This window comes from Passer domesticus, chromosome 18 (genome assembly GCF_036417665.1).
Source record: "Passer domesticus isolate bPasDom1 chromosome 18, bPasDom1.hap1, whole genome shotgun sequence".
Classification (NCBI taxonomy): Eukaryota; Metazoa; Chordata; class Aves; order Passeriformes; family Passeridae; genus Passer; species Passer domesticus.
This window is the reverse complement of record NC_087491.1, coordinates 3,685,963-3,710,622: the sequence shown is the minus strand read 5'-3', so window position 1 is coordinate 3,710,622 and position 24,660 is coordinate 3,685,963. Positions and strand designations below refer to the sequence as shown.

At 55.7% G+C, this 24,660-nt stretch overlaps 2 protein-coding genes across 5 annotated transcripts; both read right to left on the bottom strand.

Annotated features, from left to right (window-relative positions):
- Positions 1–305: 305 nt before the first annotated feature.
- Positions 306–8,374, bottom strand: TOR4A (torsin family 4 member A). 4 transcript variants are annotated; one of them, XM_064393669.1, is made up of 2 exons: positions 8,150–8,374; positions 306–3,199 (listed from the first exon to the last, which is right to left on the bottom strand). In XM_064393669.1, exon 2 carries the CDS (start codon positions 3,158–3,160, stop codon positions 1,487–1,489), a length of 1,674 nt encoding a protein of 557 aa, XP_064249739.1. In that variant the 5' UTR covers positions 3,161–3,199; positions 8,150–8,374; the 3' UTR covers positions 306–1,486. The 4 variants fall into 4 exon arrangements, with proteins under 4 accessions (XP_064249739.1, XP_064249738.1, XP_064249740.1 ...); XM_064393668.1 differs by having other exon boundaries at positions 8,210–8,374; XM_064393670.1 differs by lacking the exon at positions 8,150–8,374 and adding an exon at positions 7,736–7,752.
- A 5,972-nt stretch (positions 8,375–14,346) lies between these two features.
- Positions 14,347–24,244, bottom strand: ANAPC2 (anaphase promoting complex subunit 2). Its single transcript, XM_064393938.1, has 13 exons — positions 24,112–24,244; positions 22,625–23,247; positions 21,902–22,034; positions 19,301–19,475; positions 19,064–19,183; positions 18,469–18,586; positions 18,190–18,371; positions 17,909–18,050; positions 17,103–17,178; positions 16,350–16,553; positions 16,066–16,195; positions 15,543–15,778; positions 14,347–14,834 (listed from the first exon to the last, which is right to left on the bottom strand). Exons 1-13 carry the CDS (start codon positions 24,175–24,177, stop codon positions 14,622–14,624), a joined length of 2,418 nt encoding a protein of 805 aa, XP_064250008.1. The 5' UTR covers positions 24,178–24,244; the 3' UTR covers positions 14,347–14,621.
- Between the last annotated feature and the right edge of the window lie 416 nt (positions 24,245–24,660).

Here is a 24,660-nt window from a genome sequence, read left to right as displayed (position 1 = left end):
CTCCCAGCTGGAGGAGGAGGGGAATCCTGGTCCCCGAGTTGTTTCTCAGCCAGGATAAAAGCATCCCAAATGTCTTAGCTGAGCTTACTGCTTCAGTTAAGCTCTCTAAGCTGTGGAAACCAGCTCCCACACGTTGGTTTTTGAGGACACGTGAATTTAGGAGGTGGCTGGGATGGAGGAGCTGTGCAGCACCCAGCTTCTGGCACTCCTGCACCGTGTGGGTTTGGATTGGGTTTACCAGGGGTATACGGCTCCAGGAGGGAAACTTTGGAGGAAATCCAAATTTCAATCAAATGAAGGAAATGTACTTTCAATTCTTTTATTCATTTTAGTTTGGGTTTATTCCTGACAATAGCTCTGGAAGCTGGAGTATGTGACAGAGTCTTTGGAGACCAACAATTAGAAAAAGGTGAATCAAAACCCCAGTGCAAACATCCACAGGGTTTCTTGTCTGGGAATTCACAGCAAGCTGTAGAAATCTTGTACAAAACCACAACCTGAGAAAACAATGTCATAAATACCTGCTCAGCTTTGCTCAAAACATAGCTGTGTGCTCTTCCCAAGCTGCTCCCAGGCCACATCTCACCTGGGGCTCAATGGCAAAGCCTTGGCCTCTCAGGACTGGGAACAAGCCCAGGATTCCCACTCCATTAGCCCAAACTGTCTTTTCCAGTGTGTGCTGCTTAATATCCATCCATTGCTGCTTTGGGCTCTCTAGACAATGACTGCCCACAGTGACATGTCCCCAGAGGCAAAAAGCACAAGAGCTCTGAGGATGAGGTGTCACTGCCAGACCTGAAACAATCCAGAGTTATTTCTGCACCATCTGGCACAGCTGAGCAGTCTGAGGCGAGCCCAAACACACCCACAGGGCAGAAATCTCACTGCAGGTGCCAAAGGTGAGCTCAGGGATGAGCTCAGAAGAGCAACAGCTCAGGAACAGGTCCAAAAAGTGTTCTCCTGAGGATGTGGTCACGTAGGAGCTGGGGAAGGCAGGCCTGCACATCTGGGGGGCAGGAGCACAAACTGTCCCAGTGCCAGGTGTCCAGCCCTGCCCTGCTCTGCACACACCAGCCAGGACCAGGGAAAGCAAAGAGCTGTGAGCCTGGAGACAGTGAGACACATGAGGTGACACATTCTGCAGGGGCAGTGACCCAGGGATTGTTCCATCCTATTTATATCCTGCAGCTTTTGATGACACCTCAAAACTCCTTAATGACAAGAATCCCAAACGAGAATGAGGAACAAAGCATCCTGCACTTATTGGGAGGTGGCTCCAGCTTCCTTGTCCTTCCTGTTCCACAGAACACCAGAAAAAGTGAAGTCTCTGGAGGAGAACAGGAACCAGGTTGTCCAGGCTGCCACCCCTCTGCCTGGCCAGGGCAGGGCTGAGAAAGGACACTGAGCACAGCCTGCTGAACACACTCCTCATGAGCACAGAAGGTTGATAATCCTGAGAGCAGGGCTTGGTCTCTGCAGTAAATCCCTACAGGAGGTTGACTTTGGCCACAACCTGCTTGCAGCCCATGCTGGAGTACTGCTTGTCCCCTGTAGTGTAGTAACTGAGCTGATTTGCCAAATTTTCAATGTGCTTCTGGTCGGGATAGAGCCCCTCCCTCCTCATCTGCTCCAGGAAGCAGTTTATGACGTGGGACTTCTCCAGAAGGACGAAGGGGATGATGTCTGCAGCCTTCCACAGAGGGTGCACGCTGACCAGGACTGGCTGGATGATGCTCAGCAGCTCTTCAGCTCCCCGTTGCTGGTGCAGGAGCTCAGTGGATGCATTCTGGATAACGAACTTTGTGATTTCAGCACCTCCCAGGTTGCTTATTAAAATGTAGATGGCATTGAGGAACTCGTTGGTTTGATTGGGTTCAAAGAATCGGCTGAGAGTGTCCAGCAGGACAGGGGACATGAGCTCAACCTCATCCAGAATAAACAGTGGGGTCTTTTCCTCTATTTCAGCTCTGGTAACCATGTCAGAAATCTTCTTGGACAGATCTATTTCACAGGTGAGGGGAGGCACCCCGCTGGGGCAGTGATGCATCACAAAGTACTGGAGCACAAAGTCATTGTCCATGACAGAGCGAAAGTGTTTGGCCAGCACCCAGCCAACGTGGCTCTTCCCAACCCCTGGGGGGCCGTTCAGAGAGATCACCAGAGGCTTGTTGTGGATGTGGGTGGCCAGATAGTCTTTCAGTAATTCCACAATACCTTCCACAGCAACCTTCTGCCCAAATACTTCCCGGTGCATGGTTTTCTCCAAACCATCCAGGTCGTATTTTTGGAGGTTATCATCCAGGTTCTCTATTGCATTGAGAATCTGGAAGAAGATAATGGCAATGAGCAAGAGGAGGCAGCGCTTTGCCTTGCTCTTCTCCTCTGCTGGGAGGTATTTTTTTGTTTTGTCTGGGTAGAGAACCATCCTGGATTTCCTGCGGCTCTTTTTCCGCCTGCACTTTTTCACAGAGTAATGTTCCACAGACGTGTCAAAGGTGAAGTACTGGGAGCTCTCAAAGCCAGACTGATTAAAGAAGGACATGGAAGGGTTGTACAGGGAAGTTCTGTTCAGGGACAGCTGCCTCTGGAGCAGCCTGGTGTGGACAAACTCGGCAGACTTTTCCCGAGGCAGCTCTAAATGCAGACGGCTTTTCTTCAGCCCCCGGTAGCGCCGGCGCAGGCGGACGAAGGCCCGCAGGGGAGAGGAAATTGAAGTGATTTTCTTGGAAGCAGCAGGGATCACAGCATCTGGTACTTCCTCTGCGTCACTCTCTGAGCAAGACGCCTCTTCTTTTGCATCACAGGGCATTTCCCCTTCCCCATCGCTGCCGGTGACAGGAATGTCCCCTTCCCTGTCACTGCCACTGCCACTGCCAGGAATGTCCCCTTCCCTGTCACTGCCACTGCCAGGAATGTCCCCTTCCCCATCACTGGAACCGCCCTGTGTCTCTCCTGCCACGCTGTCCTCAGTGAAGACAATTCCTGGGTCACAAGGAGCCTCTTCTTTTGTGCTGCTCTCAGCACAGGGCACCTCTCCTGCATCCTCCACTGCTCCAGATGTGTCTCCTGTGGGACTGCTCTCCATGCAGAGCATCTCCACCCCCAGATTGCTGAGGATACTTTTTCCATCCACCTCGGAGCAGGGCAGCTCTTCCTCCATCTCTTCTGGTTCTTACAGCCCATTCACATCATCTTCTTTCTAAAAAGAAAAGGAATTATGTAAAATCAACCTTCTTAATGTCAGGAAGTGACCAATAACAGTGGACTGAACAGATATCCCCCTTTCTAATGGGCAGAAAGCTGCAGCAACCAGCAATGCCAAGGTGGCAGAGACTTTCAGACCTAAGCTGACTTTCAGGAAGATGGGAGAGATGTGCAAAACTACAGATGAAATTCACAGAATTCACAGAACGATTAGGCTGGAAGAGACCTTCAAGACCATTGAGTCCAACCCAGCTCCAACCCCTCAACTCAACCCTGGCACCCAGTGCCACATCCAGGCTTTGTTAAACACACCCAGGGATGGGGACTGCACCACCTCCCCGGGCAGCCATTCCAGAACTTTATCACTCTTTCAAGTAAAAAACTTCTTCCTAATACCAAAACCTGAATTTCCCTTGGCCCAGCTTGAGGCTGTGTGCTCTGGTTGTGTCAGTGCTGCTGGAGACAGAGCCCAGCCCCAGCTGAGCACAGGCACCTTTCAGGAGCTGTGCAGAGTGATGAGGGCACCCCTGAGTCTCCTTTTCTCCAGGCTGAGCACCCCCAGCTCCCTCAGTCATTCCTCAGTGTCAATTAATGCAAACTGATGTTACAACACAAACCCAACCCAGCCTTCAGATGCAGAAGGGAAGGTCAGAGCTGGCTGGGGCCAGAGCCAAAGGCTCTGCTGTGAAAAGGAGGCAGGACAGCAGGACAGACTGAGCCATGCTGTGAACCAGCTGCCCAGTCCTCTTTCCCTACACCTGCTAAACTCAAGGGAGACACAAAGCCCCACCTCTGTGCCAGCACATGCACACAGGCACGTACACACCCTGTGGGGAGTCACTCGTCCACCCACAGACATCTCTTGGCTGTGGGAGTAACTTGCTGTGGTTGCCATCCCGGCTGTGGTGGCACCTCCCAGGGAGGATTTTCCTGGCCGTGCTGATGGATGTGCCTGGCAGGGAGGTGAGATGAGAGCTGCCCTGCATTGGAAGGCTCAGAGGGGCTGCAGAGAGCCAGCGTGGCTGTGCCTGAGCCTGCCAACAGCACATGGGTGTGGGAGAGGAGTGGGGCAGCCCCACAGAACCTCAACCCTGCCACCCCCATGGTGCTTCCATGCCCTGTGTGCCCACACACCCCTGGACGTGAGGAGGGACACAGGAGCTGCCACATGAGACCCTGGAGCTGCACAGGAGAGCTGAGGGACGTGGTCATCCTGGGATAACCATCTGAATGGACAAACCTCAGCTGGCAACAAGAAGGAGAGGCCAGAGGGACGTGACGAGAGGCCAGAGGGATGTGATGAGAGGCCAGAGGGATGTGACAAGAGGCACAGACCCAGCAGGGAAGCCCTGGCAGAACGCAGCTCTGCAGGCTGGATGCAGCCCCGTGTGCTGCCCTGGCCCTGCCTGGCACAAGGCTGGAGGTGGCAGAAGCTGTGTCGTGGTGGGAGGGCACTTTTCTGACACCTCTGGGCTGCAGCAGGGCTGACACCAGGGACAGTTTGCTGCTGTGGCACTGCCAGCCCCAGAGCACGCAGCCAGCACGGGCAGCGTGAGGAAACGCCGCTTTCATCAGCCATCCTTAAAAAATCAACACCGGGTCTTGCCAAAGGCACCACGCTCTGGAGGGAGCAGGGAGGTTGGGAAGTTTGTTATTAACTCGCTGCAGCTCAGCAGGAAGCCACCAACCTGCACGGAGTCACGCTCTGGACAGGCTTTACTTCCCCTGCTCCGTCACCCTCCGAGCCCCAGGGCAGCCACGGGCCCTGGAAATGCTCCCTCTGCCCCCCTGCTTCACCCCACACCCGCCCTGGCTGCTCTGAAATGCAGAGCTTCACTCCCACTCTGTGCACAAGCTGATTTTGGGAGGTATGAGGGCAGCCAGAGAGCCCAGCCATCACTGCTGGACTGCCACTGCTGGCAGCAATTAACCCCGAGTGCTAATTGCTGACCTAGTTCCTGACCCTGTGCAGGGTTTGGTGTGCAAAGACAAAACCAGCCAGATGGGATCTGGCAAGGAGGCCCCGAGGCAGCTCCAGGAAGAAGGGCTGGATGCCACCCAAAGGATGCCACGGGAGCCCTGGGCTGTCCCCACACCACTCTGCAGTCACAGCCTTGCTCCTCTCCATCCTGCTCACCCTGCTCACACAGTGCCTGCAGCTCCCCAAAGAGACAGCTCCCACCAAGCCGCTGGGGAGCAGCCCCTCAGCTCACACCAGCATGGGCTCAAGGGATCAGGGACACCACAGAGCTCAGCCCGGGATCAGAAAACCCTCCAGGCACTGACAAACATCTCCACAAACACAGGGTGGTATTTTCTCAGCCCCAAGCCCTTGAAGGTGAAGAGGGGGTTGTTTAAATGCCAGGGAAGAGGCTATGGAAATTTACAGGAAAAGTTTTAGAGAACAGAAGGATCACAGAATCATGGAATAGTTATGGCTGGATGGAACCTTCAAAGAGCATCTCCTCCATGGGCAGGGACACCTCCCCCCAGCCCAGGCTGCTCCAAGCCCCATCCAGCCCAGCCTGCAGTGGGGCAGCCACTCTGGGCACCCGTGCCAGGGCCCCACCATCCTCAGTTCTCAGAAACTTCCTTATCTCTGCTCTAAAGCCACTGTCTTCTATTTAAAACCATCACCTCTTGTGCTGTCATAACAGGACCTTTTTTTCTCTCTTTTTCACGGGCTCCCTTCAAGGCCCGGGAGGCTGCTCCTGGCAGGGAAACACAGGACACCCCAAGCACTGCCCATGGACACTGCCAGGCCACAGTCAGGTGCTGCTGCAGCTGACACACGGAGTGATGTGGCTGCTCAGAGCCCAGAGCCTGCTCTGCCACTGCCACGTCCACGCAGAGAGCCCAGTGCCCCTGCAAGACCCGTGGGGAATGGTGGGAGGTGTTCCAAGATCCTCTTCCCAAAAGCCCACCAGCACATCCATCCCACCAGTGTGGGATGCCCAACCCTCCAGATGAGCCGAGCAAGGCAGGGTGGAAGGGCAAAACCCCATTCTGAGCAAGGAATCTGTCCAGTCATGAATGTAATAACCCTGTTAATGCCATGACTCAGTCCCTAATACCTGCTGGTATTTACAGAGGACTGGAAGTTTCTAAGAGCAGCTCTTGCACACTCAGTGTCGGGTCAGGGCTGGGCAGGAGGCAGTGCCAGCCTGCAATGCTGCACTTTTGGCACCTTAATTCAATATTTGGGGAAAACAACAGGAGAGAGAAGGCAGGAATTCAGACTGCAGCATCCCAGCGTTCATGTAAACACTGCTGATCTCTGTTCTGTGCTGAGCCTGGACACCACAGGAAAACTTGCACTTGGAAACACTCCTGGGAAGCCTCCAGCCTTCCCGCTGTAGCTCTTGCAGTGTTTGCATTCGTGCACCCTGCTGCTCCAAAACAACATCTCCACAACAGAGGCGCCTGTGGGCAGCTGGAGGCAGCCTGGGAGAGGGGAGCGGGATGGGGACAGCCCCGGCAAAGCCCTGGCGGCAGGAGAGGCCAGCGGGGAACCGCGGTCTGGGTTAAAGCACCCCCGGCCGGGGAGGCTGCATCCCAACTCAGCCTCTATGGATGAGCAAAGCTGCTGGAAAACGGGAACAGCCGGGAAAGTCTAAAGATTGACATCCCGCACCCCCAGCTGGAGCCAAACCCTCCATCCAAAAGGGAACATCTCCCTGGGGAAGGTGGCACAAAGCAGCCCCTTGCTGAGGGGGCTGCAGATAAGGGGTCAGTGGCTGGGAGGAGAAACGCGGAATGCCGGCAGAGGCCAGCACGGCTCCGGCATCCCGAGGCGCAGCTGCCCGGGGCCCCGTCCGGGAAGAAGCCGCCGGCGCGGGTCGGTGCTCGGCGGGGCGGGCGCCCACCCTGCCCGGCACACGGGGACAGCGGGGACAGCCAGCACCCCCCGACACACACCCCACCAGCCCAGCCCCAGGCTCTGCCAGGCCCCGAAGGGAAGGACAGCAAGTCCGAAGGGAAGGACAGCAAGCAGAGGGGAAGAGCCTGAAGCATCCCAAAGCACCGGGAGCAAGAGCATCCCTGGCAAACCGCGGCGGGTTTTGCTGGGAAGCAGCGGCTGGGGACGAGCAGCAGGCGGTGGCAGGGACGGAGCTGGAAGCAGCCCTGGGGTGCCCTGGTGACCCTGCGGGGTGGGGAGCAGCACGGGGGCCGATGCCAGCGCAGTTACCCGCGGTGTCCCCTCGGCGCCGGCCACCGGCGCTCCCTCCGCGCGCCGAGCGCTGCCCCGGCCTCGCAGGGGCCGGCAGCTCCTCTGCGGCCGCTCTCATCCGTGCAGAGACCAGCCCCGAGAGGAAATGGTGAGGAGGAGTGGCCCTGGGCGGCACTTCCTTCTCGCCGGCCGTGGGGTGGCCGGTTCCGTGTCCCCTCCCGGCCAGAGCCCTCCCCGGTGCTCCGTGACCGTGCGGGCGGGCACGGGCAGCGCGGTGAGCTCAGCGCCGCACAGCCCCAGCCCGGGCAGACAGCCCTCCCCGGCCCTGCGGCTCCTTAGTCAGCAGCCCCGAGCCCTCACCCTAAAGGTCACAGCGGTGACGCTGCCGGCAGGGTTCGCCGGGGCTGCCGCGGGGCTTGGCTGCTTCCCCTGCCAGCAGCAGGAACGGGGAGTCACTCTGCGGGGAAGGAGTGAGTCCGTAAAAAATAACGAGTCTGGGAAAAGCAGCAAGTCCAGAGTAGCTGGTTGGACCCTGGGCAGGTCCTGTCTGCAGCCGCTGCTGCTCTGCTGCCCCGGCCCTGCCGCAGCCCTTGGCCCGTGGCTGCTCTGCCCAGGCAGCTCGGGGACAGGGGACAGCCAGGGCGGCCGTGGGACCAGCTGCTGGCGTGGGCACAGAAACTCCCCGGGGAAAACCACTTCATGCCTCCAGAGCAGGAAGCAGCGAGGTTTTCCTCACCCAAGAGGGCAAAAGTTCATCACGGGGCTCCTCCTCACCTGCACTCCCCTTTCCTTCAGCCCTGATGAAAGAACGCCCTGGCACGTCCCACCTCTCACCTGCACTTGCACAACCTGGCCAAGGCTTTTTCCCCAAAACAAGCCAAAATTGGTAAAGCCAGAGAAGCCCAAATAAACTTCTTGCTGGTATTTCAAGTTCCTGGTTTTTGACAGCCCTCAGCTGGAACCTGCACCCTGCAAGCCCAGCTGCACAGGACCAAAAATAAGGGGGGAACCCCCGAATCTGAGGGGTTTTGGTGCATCACAGTGCAGATCCCACCCTGGCTGTGATGCTCACTATTCCCCCCACTCCCACTCAGGGGAGGGGATTCTCTGAGCCAGTCTCCCCAGCCTCTGCTGGGGAGCAGCTGCGTGTGCCTCTGCCAGCAGGATTTGCATAACAAATCCTTGCAAATGTGGCGATTTCTGTGTCAGGAAGGCACCGGGGCCCAGCTGGAGCTGACACGCAGCAGCTGGGAGCTGCCCTCGGGTCGGGAAGGGCTGACCCGAAGCAGAAATCCCATTAAGAGGAGCTTGGCAGGTGGTTTGGGAGCAGGCATGAAGGAAGATGCTCTTCTAGCTAATTCAGGTTTTTGAGAAGGAAGAGCTTCCCCCAAACAGAGTTGCTGGGGACCATTAAAAAACCCCCAAACACAGTGCCCCCCAAAGCTCTGGAAGATTCAACGTTAGAGAAGGAAGAAGCTGCCACGCCCCTCAAGGGCTGACAGTGAACCTGAACAGCCCAAAAAAACCTGTTCTGCTCTACCTGGGAAGGAGCTTGAGCCACTGCAGCACTCCGTGGGCTGCTGGGGGTAATGGGAGGACAGAAACCCCCAGAACACAGCAGGAAAACCCAGGGAGGGTGGAAGATGCACAGCCTGCCCTGGAAAGGGGGGCTCTAAACTCCTCCTGAGCTGAAGGCAGAAGGTGACCAGATCCTGGTGACAGTGGGAGCTGGGATGGAGCTGCCTGGGACCCCGTGGGGCTGGTGGGGCTGGATGGCATGTGGGGATGAGGATCTGGAGGGGCAGCTTGGCCACTGCCAGCCGTGGAGTGACCACACAGGTGACAAGGTGATGCAGGGCTGGGGACACTGTCCTGGTGTTGCTGCCAACTCCAAAATCACAGGTTGGGTCTGGAGTGGCTGCCAAAAAACGCTGGGGAGCACCTGGGGAGGAGAGGGGCATCGATGGCAGCAGAAGGTATCTGTCCCCTGTGGGGACAAGGACAGGACAATGGAAAACCTGCTTGTGTTCCCAAATATCCCCTTGAGCTGCTCCTGGCCCTGGTGTGGGGGCTGTGTCCCCCCTCCCCGTGGGGCTTTGGGGACCTCCAGCACCCCAAATTGAAGAAGACAAGCTGCTGTGTCCTGTGGGGAGGGGACACACGGGGGGAACATGCAGGCACAGAGGTAATGGCTTTTGGGGGGGTTGTTTTTGTGGGGGCAGTGCCATGGGCTGGGGGCTGCATGGGGCAGGGCCAGGGGGGTCCTGCAGGTCAGGGAGGTGTGGGCTGTGCAATGGGGGAGCTGTGCCTGGGGGGGCACGGGGGGCATCAGGGCAGTGCAGTGGGGGGCTGTGGGAGCAAACTGGGACCACCATCCCCGTCCCCAGGGCCTTGGGGCCACCAGCCCTGTCCCCAGGGCCTTGGGGCACCTGCCTGTCCCCCGTGTCCCTGCGGGTGCCGGGGCCGGGCCCCCCTGGCTGGGCCCCGCGGGCAGGAAACGGGTGCGGGGCCAGGATGGGGACGGAGGTGCCGCAGCCCCTCCTGCGGCCACGGATGCAAATCCTGCACAAACAGAGCCTCCCCCACACGGAGAGAGGCCAGAGAATGTCCCAGGGAGGGAGGACGGTGCCCTGAGCCGAGATTTTGGTGCCAGCTCTGACTGGTAGCAGTGCTTTGGGCACCCCTGGGTTTGGTACCCACCAGGAGGCACGACCAGAGCTCGGCTGACACCAACTTATGTGACAATTTTTGGGTTTTCCTGCAAGGTTTTGCACATTGCCTGTTTAGCCAGAACATTTCTAGGGCTGAGGAGCAGCAGCTGCGTCCCAGACAAGGGCAAATCCCCCCCGTGTGCCCTGGGAAAGCAGAAGTAGGTGAATGAAGCACCCAGGGTCCCTTTGGGGGAGCTGTGAGGTGCTCAGAGCTCAGAATGGGACCAGAGCGAGACCCAGCAGCTCCAGGATGGAGTGCACCATACTTGCAGCACTGGCCTTGCCCAGAGAAACTCTGCAAAAAAAGAGGGAAACTGGTAAAAAAAGAAACTGAAAGCAGCTGAAGAGGTCACGGGCTTGGAGGCAGCAGAAAAATGGATGTAGAGATCAGAAATATGGCCCATGGATGTGAACCCTGCAGTGGGCAGGGAGCCCTGGAACTAAAGTGAGAGGCTGCAAGTGGAGAAGGGGAAATGGGGCTGGGGTTGGGACACAGGAGGACCCCCACAAGCTCTGACCTTGAACCAGCCCCTCCTGCAGCCCCAGACAGGGAGGAATAAAAGAATATAATTAAATAATCTGATCCATGGTGGGCAGGATCCACACAGGAAGTCAGCAGCCCCTGGCAGGGGTGCAGGATCCAGCCCTGGAGGGTCATTCCCAGACCCAAAGATCTTGTTTCCAAGCATGGATTTGCCCTTTTGTAATGTGACCCCCCAGCTCCACGGCCACATCAGCTCTGGACTGGGCTGGGGGGTGGATTTTTTCCCTTTCAGCTCACCCATCTTGTGTTGATCTCCCCTGAATTGCTGCTGATCCCTGGGCTCCCCCTAAAGTGTCAGCTCTCCTAAATCCTAAATCCAGTGTAAATTCCCTGGATGCATTCTTGGGGCCATCAAGCCAGACCCCTCATTCTTCCCAATCTCACTCTTAGCAAAACTTTCCAGCCTCTGTGAGCAGCTCTAGCACATCCTGAATAACCCAAACAGTTTATCCCTGGGCTGGGAATGTCCCCCGCAGGGACGCCGCATCCTGCCTGCCTTATCGTGACCCTTCCAAACAGTTTATAAATAGGCCAAGGTAAATGAGGGGAGTGCTCTGTCTCACAGGATTTTTATCTCATTTCTTGTTTTCAAGACATTCAAGGAGTGCTGGGTCAGATGATCACCCCTAAAACTCAAGTTCAATCTGCTGCTTCTTTCTCCTCCAGCTGAGCTCCATCCCTACCATGCTAAAACAGTAAAAAAGAGGTAAAAGCTAAGAAAAAGGGCTTGGCATTGACCAAAAGAAAGGTCATGGTCCTGCCATGAGGCACCATCCAGGCCCAGCACCAGGCAGTGGGAGAGGGCAGGGACCAGCACTGCTGCACTGGGGGAAGTTGTGGCTCACGCTGCTTTGGAAAACAGAAGGGGTACATCTGGGAAAAAATGGAAAATTTGGGAAATAATATGGAAAACGTGGAGAGCAGCGAGTGCCTGCAGCAGTCCTCCTGTCAGCAACAGTGTCCCACCACCAGCATCCCCCAGGGCCATCGATACCACTCCATGTCACAAGTGGTGACTGGGGAAAATCACTGTAACACCTTCCCAGACCCCAGCAGGGTCATCCACCAAGGATCATCCACCAAGGGCTCTGTAAAACACCCCCAAAGAACTGGAGCCATTCCCAAGCATCCAAGGAGTAAAGAAGTGTCCAAGGCCAGGCTGGACAAGGTTTGGAGCAACCATGGGCTAGTGGAAGGTGTCCCTGCCCATGGAAGAGGATGGAATGAGATGAGCTTTAATGTCCAGGCCAGCCCAGGCTATTCTGTGAGTCTATGGTTCTATGATTATATGTGCATTTTTTCCTTTCCTTTCCTTTCCTTTCCTTTCCTTTCCTTTCCTTTCCTTTCCTTTCCTTTCCTTTCCTTTCCTTTCCTTTCCTTTCCTTTCCTTTCCTTTCCTTTCCTTTCCTTTCCTTTCCTTTCCTTTCCTTTCCTTTCCTTTCCTTTCCTTTCCTTTCCTTTCCTGTGATTTGCAGAGGTGACAGCCGTGGGACAGGGACAGTCCTGGCCAGCAGACACAGCTCCAGCCTGAAGCAATTAGGCTGCACAGCAAGTAGCACAGGGAACAGCACAAAGCCCTTTTTCCCCCACCAGCTTCCTCTGTTCACTCTGAAAAAAATCACATTTCCAGCTTGTTTCAATTAACTTTAAGACTTTTATATTCCATGAAGGCTGAGGCAGTCATTAAACCCAAATTTTTCCTGTTGTAACACTTTGAAACAGCCACACCACAGCTCAGCTGGTGGCTCTGGCTCTGCCAGGCCGGGACCTCCCATGGCAGAGATGTGACTCCAGGTCCCCTCAGTGGTGGCATTGCTCATCCTTTGGCTCAGGATGGACAAACTCATCACACCCCACTGGTCCAGCCCTTGGAGCAGCACGAGGGGGCTGGGAAAAGTCAGGATGGGAATGATGCCCATCCCCTGCCCTGCCAGGGCACAGCCATGGCTTTGGGAAGGGCAGGGAGTGTCCCTCATCTCATCCCAACCTGGGAATGCTGCTGGGATGGGCTGCAGGACACACTCACTGCCCCACAGCCCCTGCACCACAGAGCAACAAATCCACCTGCACAACACGTAAATAAATCAATGTTTTTGCATCCATGAGCAAAGCAAACACCAGAGCTCTGAGTCAGCCTGGGCCGTGTCCCAGCAGGGGCTCTGGCTCTGTGGTGAGTGGGGACAGCCCTGCTGCCAGCTCTGCTCCAAACTGGCAGCTGCTTTGATCTCCCCACATCAAAAGGAGCCTTTTCCCTGCCCTGTCACAGCCTCAGCACACCCAGACACTCCATGGGACACTCTGTGGGATGGGGCTGGCACACCCTGGGCTGGCAGGCACTGACCCCACTGACCCTCCCTGCCTGCCCTTCCACATCCTTCCACGTGCTCAGTGTTCTTTCATGAAAAAATATAAAGAAAAAAGTGGAGAGAGGTCAGAGGAGAGAGAAGGAAAGGGAAAAGTTCCTTGGGTACTCAGGCATGGATGTCCATGCTTTCCCTGCTGATGCCATCATGGACTTGCTGCCCTTTGGGGTTTTTTGGCTTTACCTCAACTAATCACAGACTGGGGTTTACTCAGTTATCACCAGATCCTCTTCAGCACAAGGAACCTTCACAAGAGCATGCACCAGGTTCCCAGTGCCACAGGCTGCCAGCCTGGAGCACAGTGCCCCAGGGGAATAAAGAAATTGTGCTTTATCCACAGAGGAAAACAGCAAGGTGCCCAAGGGGGACAGGACTGCTGCACCCTGCTGCCTCAGCTGGAGGAGGGATGCCCCAGGGACTCCTGGGCTTCAGGCACTGGAAAATAAGGTTCAGTGTTAAACAGGGGGTGATTTCTGTGTTCCACAGGTCTCTCACACCTGGATGGAAGGCCACACTCACAGCTGCTCCTGTGTCTTACCTGTGGCTCTGTTAATTCTCAATTCCAGCTGCCACAGCACCCACAGGCTGGCACTGAAGATGCAGCAGAGGAGGAGAAAGACTCCTTGGGCTGAGGAAACTCATTGGGTACATCACAGAAAACATCTTTTTAGTAAAAGCCAGATTTTCCCAGCATACTCCTCCTGATGAGCAAAACCCATGTGGAAAGCAGGACGGAGGGAGCCTGAACACCCTGGAGGGGGGATGTGATGCAATCCTGAAACTGCTCCACAGCTGGGTGGGGGCCACAGTGTTTAATCGGGAACTCTGGGAATACCCCATCCCATTTCCTTGTGTGCTGCCAGCAACTCTGAAGCTCCCCAGGACTGACCCAAGGGCAGCCCCATGGTGCTGGGACATAGACCTGTGCCAGGGCAAAGCAATCCCACCAGGGCCTGGAAAATCCACTGGATCTCCTCCAGGACTAACCAGCTTGCCCTGAAGAACTGCTGCATCTCATCCATCTAAAGCATTCTTCATCCCACAAGAAAATGATTCCACACAATTTATGAGTCCCAAACATGGGGAGCCTGGAGTTGTTCCCTCCCTGTCAGAGGCAGCACCAAGCCTTGTTTTTGGGCAGGGTCTCACTCATCACATCCAGCTGCAAGACACTGCTTTAGCCACACACAGAGCCCCAGACAGCAGCTGGAGCCAAGAGCCCCCTCCCAGAACCTCCTAGGGTTGCACATGGAGACCCAAGGAAAGGGGGACAGTGCCTGGCAGACTGAGGAGTTTCCTGCCTGCCCTTCCAGCGTGGGGAGGGACCAAGAGGAAAGAAAAGAGTTGGCACCATTGGAAAAAGAAGCCTACTGCTATTTATTAACCAGGGAGGTGGGCCCAGGCACTCACACAGGGGAGGAAGGAATGTGGGGAGCAGACCCAGACATTGTGGGGTGTCCAGGCTGCTGCTGAGCTGCCTCCATGTGGAAAGTGTCACCTGCTTGGGGAAGGGGGTACAGCAAAGCCCCAGGGCAGAGAACCCCCAGCAGGACACTGAGAGCTGGTGGCACGCTGGAGCAGGCTCAGGCACAGGCAGGAGTGCCCAGGAGGGCAGGGACACTGCCAGATCAGTTGCAGTTCTTGGGCAGGCGATAGACCCCTCCTGAGTAGATGAGCTGCTGGTCCCGGACCTTCTTCTGGAGGAACCCCTGCAGCTCCTGGACATCGATCTCGGTGACCACAGGGCCGGTCATCACAAACATCTTGAGCATGCTGTGGATCCTCTCCAGGGACAGGCTCTCCAGGTTGGTCAGCATGGCCTGGATGTACGTCCAGAACAGCTGCAGAGGGACACAGGCCACAGTGAGTGACTGGCACTACAGCACACAGCAAATACCCCAGAAACCAGGCAGGGATGCAGCTGGCAGTAAGTTCTGCTCCCAGCCATGCCATGGGGTCTCTAACCAGGGATATCCAAGAACAGCAGCAAAGTGCTGGGACACAGAGCCAGACAGTGGGATCTGACTGCAGCACACGCATGACCCTCTGTGGATGAACAGCAGCATGACAATGCTGTGTTGCACAACACAGGCACAGTGTGACTCACAGGCAGGAAAGGCACTGGAAACGTCCAGGAACCACAACAGAGAGAGGGCAGAGATCCAGCTCTTAGTGCTGGGTAAGTCTTTTGGGCAGTCAGAAGTGCCAAAAAGTGTTGCTCGGGTGCATCCAAACAAGTTATGACTATTTTCAAATATGAAATCATGTCTCGGACTTTTTTCTTTTTTTAAACTGAAAAAAAAAATAAAATTTGGAGATTTCCAAAAGGTTTCCTGACTCAGCAGCTGAGCACTTGTCTGGAGGGAAGGCTGTGATCCAGCACCAAGAGATTAACCATGAGATACCCACTTCAAAACCCAAATGTTTGTGCTGGACTGAGCCACTTGCAGTGGAAAATGTGAATCCATAGTGCAAATTGAATCCATCACGTTGATCAGATTCCCCAAACCCAAAATACAGGATGTTTGCATCACCACAGGGACAGGTACCTGCAGCTCCTCCTCCTTCTGGTCAGCCTGTGAGGCCATGGCAGAGTCCCCCTCCTCGTCACTGTCAATCAGAACAACCTTCTCCACCTGGTCCTTCTGCTCCTCCTCAATGACAGTGAAGGTGCCCTCGGGCTCTTCCCGCAGAACTCCCTGCTGCAGCCACAGCGTCATCTTCCTCTTCAGTGAAGTCACAGGCACCTTGAGCACTTCACTCAGCTCTGTCAGCGTCCAGGTGCCTGCAGAGACCATGGACACCAGAGAGGAGATGGAGACCAGAGAGGAGATGGAGAACTTCTCACACCCAAGCCTGCCAGGATTTGGTAGGAAGCTGGGTAAGGCTGGGAGGCACTGCCAGGACCAAGCAGAGGGGCACAGAGCTGTGGCCCTGCTGAGTGCTGGAGACCCTGAAGGAGATCCAAACCCAGGTTTTGGTCCTCCTGCCAGAGCTCTCAGAGCCTCCAGCTGCCCAAGGAACATGGCTTTCCCACCCATGGAAGCACAGATAGGGTTCCACAGCACTCACTCTTGGTCTGGAAGTGCAGGATGATGGCAGCGTGCACAGGAGACACGGACAGGGAGAGCGTGCGGTCAGCCAGCTCCACGTCCAGGCTCACCAGCCCCAGGTGGTACTTCCAGTTCAGGGTCCTCATGGCCTGGGAAAAGGGGAAAGCAGCTGCTCACAGGAGATCTCCCAGCAGGAACCACTAAGTGCTGGGTTACTGCAAACCCCACTCTAACAGCGTGGGCCAGCCAGCAGCTAAAGGGGACTGCATAAAGCTTTCATAAGGAGGGTTCAAGTGGCCTCACCTTTAATTTCTCATACTTCTTGGAATACGCTTCCATGGCTTCCTTGACCTGCTCTGGAAGCTCCAGCTTCTCCTCTTTGAGTGGTGGCCAGAACTCACTGGAGAGGATAATGGCCACGAGGCTGAAGGGAGGCCTCTCCTCCTCAGGGAGCTTCTCTTCCTCATCCCGAATGTTGGCGTTAATGCGCCGCGAGTCGGCCATGTCCTGCAACAGGCACAGGAGCTGAGGTGGCTCCTTCCCTTCAGAGGCAGTGCCAGCCAGCAGTGAAGGAGAGGCTTAAACAAGGTCAACAGCATTCTCTCCAAATGATGATGGGGACACTGGAAAGGACATGGTCATGTGTGTCTACTTGGAAGTCTGCTACATACTCAGGAAAATTTGAGGAAGGGGTTACAACTCAACATTGCCTTCACTGGAGGCCCTCCACACCTGTGTTCTTCCTAGAGTGCTCTGAAAGAATCCAACCCCAGAGGAGCTGGACAGACCCAGTTCCTCAATGCCAGGATACTGCAGGAAGGACAGGACAGACAGCAGCACCAGAGCAACCATTCCCCAGAGCTGACAATCCAGCCCACAGGGCTTAAAACCAGACATGATTTAAATGCACTTCTGCCTGTCACAAATCAGCGTCTCACTGGCATTCTGGAACCCCCACTTTCCTAAAAGTCCCTTTTTGGGTCACTCCTCAAGTCCCTCCCCTTCCCCAATGGGCAGAAACACCCAGGGCTTGAATTAAAAAATAAAAGGAGTTACTTTTAACATGACTTCACAGTAGTGCATCTGAGCTTCACCAAACCTCAGCTTCAGCAGCTCCACGTTACGGATTTCCCTGGAAAGAGACACAGCAGGTCAGGGACAGGGCCCTTGGATGGACAAATCTGGCTTGGCCTCCACCCCTCACCACACAGCAAAGAAACTAAGTTCCTGGCACAAGGCGCTCTTCCTAGGAAGCTTTGCAAGGCACTGTGTCTGCCCAGGATGGATCCTGGTACTCAAGTGAGGAGCAGCCACCACATCTAGGCCAGCAGCTTTTTGAAGAGAGGATCCCAGAATGGTTCAGGCTGGAAGGAACCACTGGAGCTCATCCCGTTCCACCTCCCTGCTCAAGGAGGATCCCCTGGAGCAGTCACTCAGGGTTGTGTCCAGATGGGTCTGGAACATCTCCAGGGAGGGAGACCCCACAGCCTCTCTGGCTTCCTGTTCCACTACTCAGTCACCTCACAGCAAAGAAGTTCTTCCTCGTGTTCAGGTGGAACTTTCTGTGTTTCAGAAACACACATCTTCCATCCCTTCTATTTGTGGGGCCAACACAACATGTGGGATGGAGCTAAGAGTGTGTCAGTGCCTCCACATTCCTACAAGCTGCTCTATCAGCACAAGCCAAGGGCAGGACTGAGCATGGAATTCTCGAGGCAAAGTCAAAGCTGCAAAGCAAATAGCCAAAGGCATTCCTGGCTCCACAAACAGCCATTGACAGGACTGAGTCTGAAGGCTCTGCCGTTCAGACAGCAGGTAAAAGAAGACTTGGGTGATTTGGCCATGGAAGGCCTGGGTCTCACCTCTCAGCACTGTAGTTGAACTGGTGCAGCAGCCGGTCGGCCAGCAGCGTGCGGTACTCGTTGATGAACAGGTCCTTGCTGCCGTAGATGCTCACCAGGAGGCTGATGATGTCTGAGGAGCGACGCTTGGAGCTCGATTTCCCTGGTGGAATCCAGCAGACAACAGATTAACAGGGACCTGCCCCAGCCCAGCTCCAGAGGAGCAGCAAATGAGCTGCTCAATGCTACAGCCCACCAGGGAAACCAGCCGGCTGCCAGGGCTGCTGGGCTTGGCATCTCACCTGGATCAGCATCAACTGGGTCAGGAACCCAGTCCCCTGGCTCCGAGATGTCATCATCACTCTCCTGGCCGTTCTCCAGGGTCACTGGGTCAGCTTTGGAGAGCTCATTTGCCAGGTCCCCCGAGCCCTCAGCATCCCCCGTGAGACCGGCCACGATCTGCCGCACCGTGTCCTCCCGAGTCCTGTCAGTGGCACCAAACAGAGCAAGGGGGAAGGGGAAGAGTGAGTGAGGGAAGGAGAGGGAAAGGGGATGTGTGAGACTGCCCCACTGCCTCCTACCTCAGATACTTCCTGATGGGCTCACAGGCGACCTCCAGGATCACCATGGAAGGGTCCAGCTCCCGCAGGGCCTTGATGGCCGAGATATACAGAGTGATGATGTCGGAGGTGTTGACTCCTACAGGAGAGGAGCAGAGAGTCAGAGCCCTGCAGCACAGAATAATGGCTTGGATAGAGGGGTTTGGATGGTCCAAGCCCTCTGTTCTACCTGTGGTGTGGGAGGAGGAGGGCTTGCTGCCCTACTGCCAAAGGCAATGGGGCAGATCAGATCCATGTGCCTGAGAAACCAGTTTTGAGCACGAACAGAGGCCCAGAGCTGACAGAGGCTTAGAGTCCTGACAGTGCAAATAAGCTTTTGCCCACATGGACCAAAGATAAACTTTGTGCTCCTGACCATAGTGTAAAAATGAGGCCAAACGGGGCTGGGATGCCATCAGCTGCTGCTGCCATGCCCACTGGAACACAAATAATGCGTGATGGGCATGGTGACTGCCCCTCACTCCTCAAAGAGGAAACTAAACTAGCTCCAAGTAGATCCCCACTCATGTCCAGGCTCCTTACAGTGTCAGGACACAGACAAGGATGTAAAACCCACCAGGGTGCAGAAGTCTCATTTCCAGAGCACTTTTCAGGGAGCTGAGCAGCTGCTGCCTCTGGTTCGTCCTTTCCAGGCAGAACTTGAGGTCCTCCACAGCAGGCTTTGACTCTGGGAAATCTGCAAACCAAGCAGTGATCAGGAGCAGCGCCAGGCTCTGAGGGGAGGCAGGGGGAGGCAGTGTGGCACATCAGAGAGCTCTGTCACCCAGCCAGTCCCAGCCCAAGGGTGAAGCACCTCGGATGATGCTGAAGAGCTCCTCGATGCGCATGCTGGCGTAGATGCGGTAGAAGAACCTCTGGACGTGGCAGCGCCAGCGTTTCAGGGTGCTGCTGGCTTCTGGGGAGGACTGTGCCAAGGGGCCATCCTGCAGGAACACCCTGCTGAGCCACCCAATCACCTTCTCTATCCACTGCACCATGAGAGGGAGAAACAGATGTGAATGCAGCCACATCCCAACCCACCCCAGGCAGCCACCACAGCCTGCAGAAAGGGGCAGCTGGACCAGGACAGCATCACCCCCAGCTGCTCCTCAAACGTGCCCCAGCCTGGGTTATAGCTGGGGAAAGCCCAGCTGAAAGAATTGGAACTCTAACTAAAGATACAGGATGTGGACTGTGCAGCTGGGTGTGAGAAGATAAGGGGTGACCGTGGACTGTGTGCGGGCACCGGGCTCCAAGAAGGACAGGGTTTGTTCCAAAACCTGCAGCCTATTTCGTTCTTGCAGAGTTTCATCCCATTCTATACCTGCAAAACTGTCCCATTCATAAGAAAATGAGCAAATTACCCATTACACCATCCTTGCCCCAAAATTTCTATGGTCCCTGAAATCAGTGAAAAGCAAATGAGATATCCCAAGAAGTCAGACACCCAACACAACTCAGGCATTTGAAATCCAAATACCAGCCTTGTCACTGAATTATAAAATAAAAACCTGAACAGAGAGCATAAGAAGGTTATTTTTTTAATATTTGTGCTTTAGTGAGAAATATGTAATTGCCAAATTTCAAACATAGCAAATTACAATATAAAGATGTTTGAAATTACTGCCTTTTTTCCCCCTCATCAATTAGCAAATACATGCTACTTCCTGGCATAGTATTTGAGTATCAATGCTACAAGATATTCTACTACCACTCTAATACTAGGTATTAGTATTTTTTTATAGATTCTGACAGCCTGAAACAAAAATGCTAAGTCAAGGTTTGCTTTGCTGATGTTTATTTTTAATTACTCAATGGAGGAAACACTGAAGAAATGCACAAGTTTTGCCAGCACAAACCTGAGTACTACAAACACCTGGGCAAAACTGTGGAGAAGCTGCTAAAGAATTCCCCTAAAGGACAAAAGGACAGGGCTATAACTGATGCAAAGCAACACGAATTTAAGGAATTATTATCAAAACAACCCATTCTTCCCTGGAGTTTATCTTCCCTGAGTGCTCCTGTTACAGCCTGATTGTGACCTGACACTCCAGGCAGCTGCTGCTGTGCTGGCAAAGAGGCTTTGCCCTCAGCACCTGCAATTTTCAGTGAGCTGTTTCTCAGTCTTCTCTGTTTAACCATTAGATTTCCAGGCCTGTGCTTTTAATTTTTTTTTCCTTAAAATTACCTCTTCCTAATCCTGACATGCTCCAACACTCTAAAGCCAAACAAGAGGTGGAAGCAAGGGCAGCATCTCAGGAGTAGAATGCAGTTGTGTTTTCTGTGGTGCCCTGAAAATATCCTTAAACAATCTCCAGGTCATCCAAAAGCATTTCACACGAGGTGCAGTGAAGAAAGTGTTGCACAACAACCAAAAGGAAGTAAACACAAAAAGATTCCTGATGTTTGCAGCAACAAAAATGGTTGGCATGGCAAAAAGTGCTTTGCATGGGAACCTGGCTGCAGGCCTGGTTCTCCAGCACGGGCAAAGGGAAGGTCATGTGCAAGGAGCACTGAGCTCAGGATTGTGTCCTGGAGCAGCCATAACCTGGAGAATAATTTATTTTAAAGTCATGGTGGATAAACAGCTCAACACAAAACTTAGTTGAAATAGCAGCAAAGAACTAAACAGCTGCAAAGAATTATTTTAATTCTGTGTAGCCACTGGTGAGATCAATACCAGAGTATCCTCTCTCACCTTGCTTCCAATTTTATAGGGGAATTGGAAAGAGGACTGAAAACAGGCACAGAAATTCTAATTATGGGCTCAGCTACACAGAGGGAGGACCCTCTGCAGGCCAGGTGGCACTTGTTGATCTTGTGGTTTGTAAACTGGAACCACAGAAATTCCCTCATTACTACAGACATCATGAGGGGAAATGTGACTGCTTCATGCTCAGGTCAGAGCAAACCTTCCCCTCCAGCAGCAGCCAAAATGGGGAGTTTTAGCCACCTCTCCTGCCAGGCATGGTGGAAGTCCTAGCCCTGGACCAGGTGTTTTAAGTTGGAATCTGCTTTTAGCCTGAGCTGCTAAAAAACAACAACAGCTGCACAGCTTTATCACTCTCTACAATTCCCTGAAAGGTGGCTGTGCTCAGGTGGGGCTGGGCTCTTTCTCCAGGCAGCACTGACACAACCAGAGCACACAGCCTCAAGCTGCACCATGGGAAATTCAGGTTTGATATTAGGAAGAAGTTTTTTACTTGAAAGAGTGATAAAGTTCTGGAATGGCTGCCTGGGGAGGTGGTGCAGTCCCCATCCCTGGGTGTGTTTAACAAAGCCTGGATGTGGCACTGGGTGCCAGGGTTGAGTTGAGTGTTGGGGCTGGGTTGGACTCGATCTTGAAGGTCTCTTCCAGCCCAGTGATTCTGTGATCTCCCAAGGAGGACCCTCACTGCCCCCACACGTGCCTTACCTCCTGGAACTCACTGAGGAAGGAGTGCTCGTACTCCCCGCGGCAGCGCTGCTCCATCCTCTCCTCGATCATCCTGTGCAGGATGGTGGTCACAGCGTCAGCACTCACCCTCTCCAGCAAATTCAGCCGCCGCCTGCAGGCACAGGGACATCGTTAGGAGTATGTGGGAGAAAAGGCACCAGCAAATCAAGAAAATCTTATAGCTGGAGGCACCACCCTCCCTGTACATTCCACAGAGACAGGCCCAACTTGGGCCACATGCTCTGACAGCCCACACAGATGCACTACACATGTAACACATGGCACTACTGCTATCCCATCTTCCTTACAGATATTTAAAGCCATCAAAAGCTTTTTCATTTAGAAGAGTTTCATAGAATCAGAGAATGATTTGGGTTGGAAGAGACCTTAAAGATCATCTAGTTGGAGCCCGTGACATGGGCAGGGACACCTTCCTCTGGTTTGCTTCTTTGTGATCAGAGGCCTCAGAGCAAGAGGAGGATATTCTCATATCCAGGGAGAGGAACTTTCATCTAAAGATCTGCTCTTGTTCAACCACCAGTTGAAAACAGAAAGTCTATTCTGAGTTCTCTACCCACCACCATGACACAGCCTGAACTTACACAGCTCCTCCTGTTCTCAGGGATCAATAAAACCTGCTGCTGCTCCACATCCATACCCCCCTTGCTCCTAGTGACAGCCACCACCCCCTGAGATACCTACAGAATGTCATTGAGCTGCTGGAACTGCTCCATGGCTTGAGGGCACCAGCACTGTTCCCTCTTGCTGCTGCAGCCTGCACAGAGCTGGCCCTCTCCTCCGCCCTCCTCTGGGTCACTCTCCTGCTCGGTCTCACTCATGCTGCTCTCACACTCATTCGTTCCATCTTCTCCCTTCTTCCACTGCCGCATGTATATCCTGAACGTGCGGCTGTAGAACTGCTGGATCATCGCCTGGAAGGATTTGGTTGTGGAGAAGAAGAGGATAGCTTTGAACATGGTGTAGACCTTCTCCTGCAGTGTCTGAGCGCCTGTGCCCAGGAGCAGGCCTGCCTTGGTCCACTGCTCCAGGAGCTCCAGGCTGTTCAGGTAGGGCTCCAGGCGGCGCTTGAGCAGACTGAACGCGTCCAGGAGCAGCGCGGCGCACTGGGGCTCTTCAGCCGTGTTCTCATACTGTACAATGCAGTTCCAGAACTCGGGGGCGATATTCGCCTGCAGGTCAGTCTGCAGCACCTCGATGAACCACTCCTCCACGACAGAGTGCAAGTCGTAGCACTGCAGCACGTCCAGGGCTGCCCGGAGCTCGGCATCCTGCAGCGGTGCGGCAGCTTCGGGCCTCGGGGCTGCCTGGAAAGCAGAGGGAACGTGAGCTAAGCATTTGATGGAGCACATAGGGACTCTGCTGTCAAACTGCACTGGGGGGATGCTGCTCCTCCATGGCCATGTGCCAGGGTCTCAGCCCACCGCTGGATGCCCAGCGCCCTCTCCCAGGGCTCACACCCGCACACATCACTGCTGTCCCTGCAGGTGGCTGCTGCAGGACACAGGTGCTGGTGGAAATGCTGCGAGCCACCCTTGGCTGCCCAGCTCCCTCAGACGGAGCGGGAGCAGAGCCACAGCACGGCCGGGCAAGCCGCGGCCTTCCCATCCCGTCCCTGGTTGGGGTGACAGGGAGAGAGGGCAGCTGGGCCCGCGGCCCTTCCCTGACAGTCCCCAGCAGACACCATCCCCGCACACCCAGGAGCCCCTTCCCCTCCTCCCCGCCCCGGCCGTTCCTCCCCCGTCCCCGGCCGTTCCTCCCTCATCCCCGGCCGTTCTTCCCTCATCCCCGGCCGTTCCTCCCTCAGCCCCGGCCGTTCCTCCCTCGGCTCCAGCCGTTTCCCCCTCAGCTCCCGCCGTTCCTTCCCCGGCTCCGGCCGTTCCCCCCTCATCCCCGGCCGTTCCTCCCTCAGCCCCGGCCGTTCCTCCCTCAGCCCCGGCCGTTTCCCCCTCAGCTCTGGCCGTTTCCCCCGACCCCGGCAGCTCCGGCCGTTCCTCCCCCGGCCCCGGCCGTTTCCCCCCGGCCCCGGCAGCTCCCACCCCGCCCCGCGGACCCAGAGCCGGAGAGGCCCGGCCGGGGAGGAGCCGAGGCCGGAGCATCCCGGGGGCGGCGGGTCGGGCCTGTCCCGGGCCCGGCGGAGCTCCGCAACCCCCGCGCGGCCCGCCACTCACCAGCCCCAGCGCGGCGGGCGGCACCAGCGCGGTGCTGAGCGTGTGCCAGGCGGCCGAGAGCTCCATTCGGGCCGCAGGAAGGGGCGGAGCGCCGCCGGCCGCCGCGATGAGCAGCACCGGAGCCGCGCTGCGGGGGCACCACGCGGCGCTGCGGGAGGGTGAGCGGGGCCGGGGCGAGCGGGGCCGGGGCCGGGGCCGGGCAGGGGGCGCGGGCCCGGCTGACGGTGCCGCCCCGCAGGGCTGTCGGAGCTCCGCGCCCGGCGGGACGAGCTGAGCGGGCGGATCCAGGCCGAGGAGGCGGAGCGGAGCCGGCTGCAGGCGCGGATCGCGACGCTCTCCCGGCGCTTGTCCGATACCAGCGAGAGCCTGGCCGGGCTCCGGTCCACCCGAGCCCACATCGACCGCACCATCGCCGAGATGGACATAGCCTCCGGGGAGGTACTGCCAGCGAGGGACAGCGCCTTGTGCAGCTTCATCGTGAGGGGAGGAGGGACGGCATTGATCTTTGCTGTCTGTGACAGGGCGCGGGGGAATCACTGAATCTGAATA

Bases quoted from the DNA above. Each gene is read 5' to 3' on its own strand.
- TOR4A (XM_064393669.1), bottom strand. From the start codon at position 3,160: ATGGAGGAAGAGCTGCCCTGCTCCGAGGTGGATGGAAAAAGTATCCTC.
- ANAPC2 (XM_064393938.1), bottom strand. From the start codon at position 24,177: ATGGAGCTCTCGGCCGCCTGGCACACGCTCAGCACCGCGCTGGTGCCG. The intron at 22,035-22,624 runs GTAGGTATCTCA...CTGTGCCTGCAG, and splicing joins CAGCAGCTCAATGACATTCT to GCGGCGGCTGAATTTGCTGG. The intron at 16,554-17,102 runs GTAACTCCTTTT...TGCCTGTTGCAG, and splicing joins ACTGTGAAGTCATGTTAAAA to GACATGGCCGACTCGCGGCG.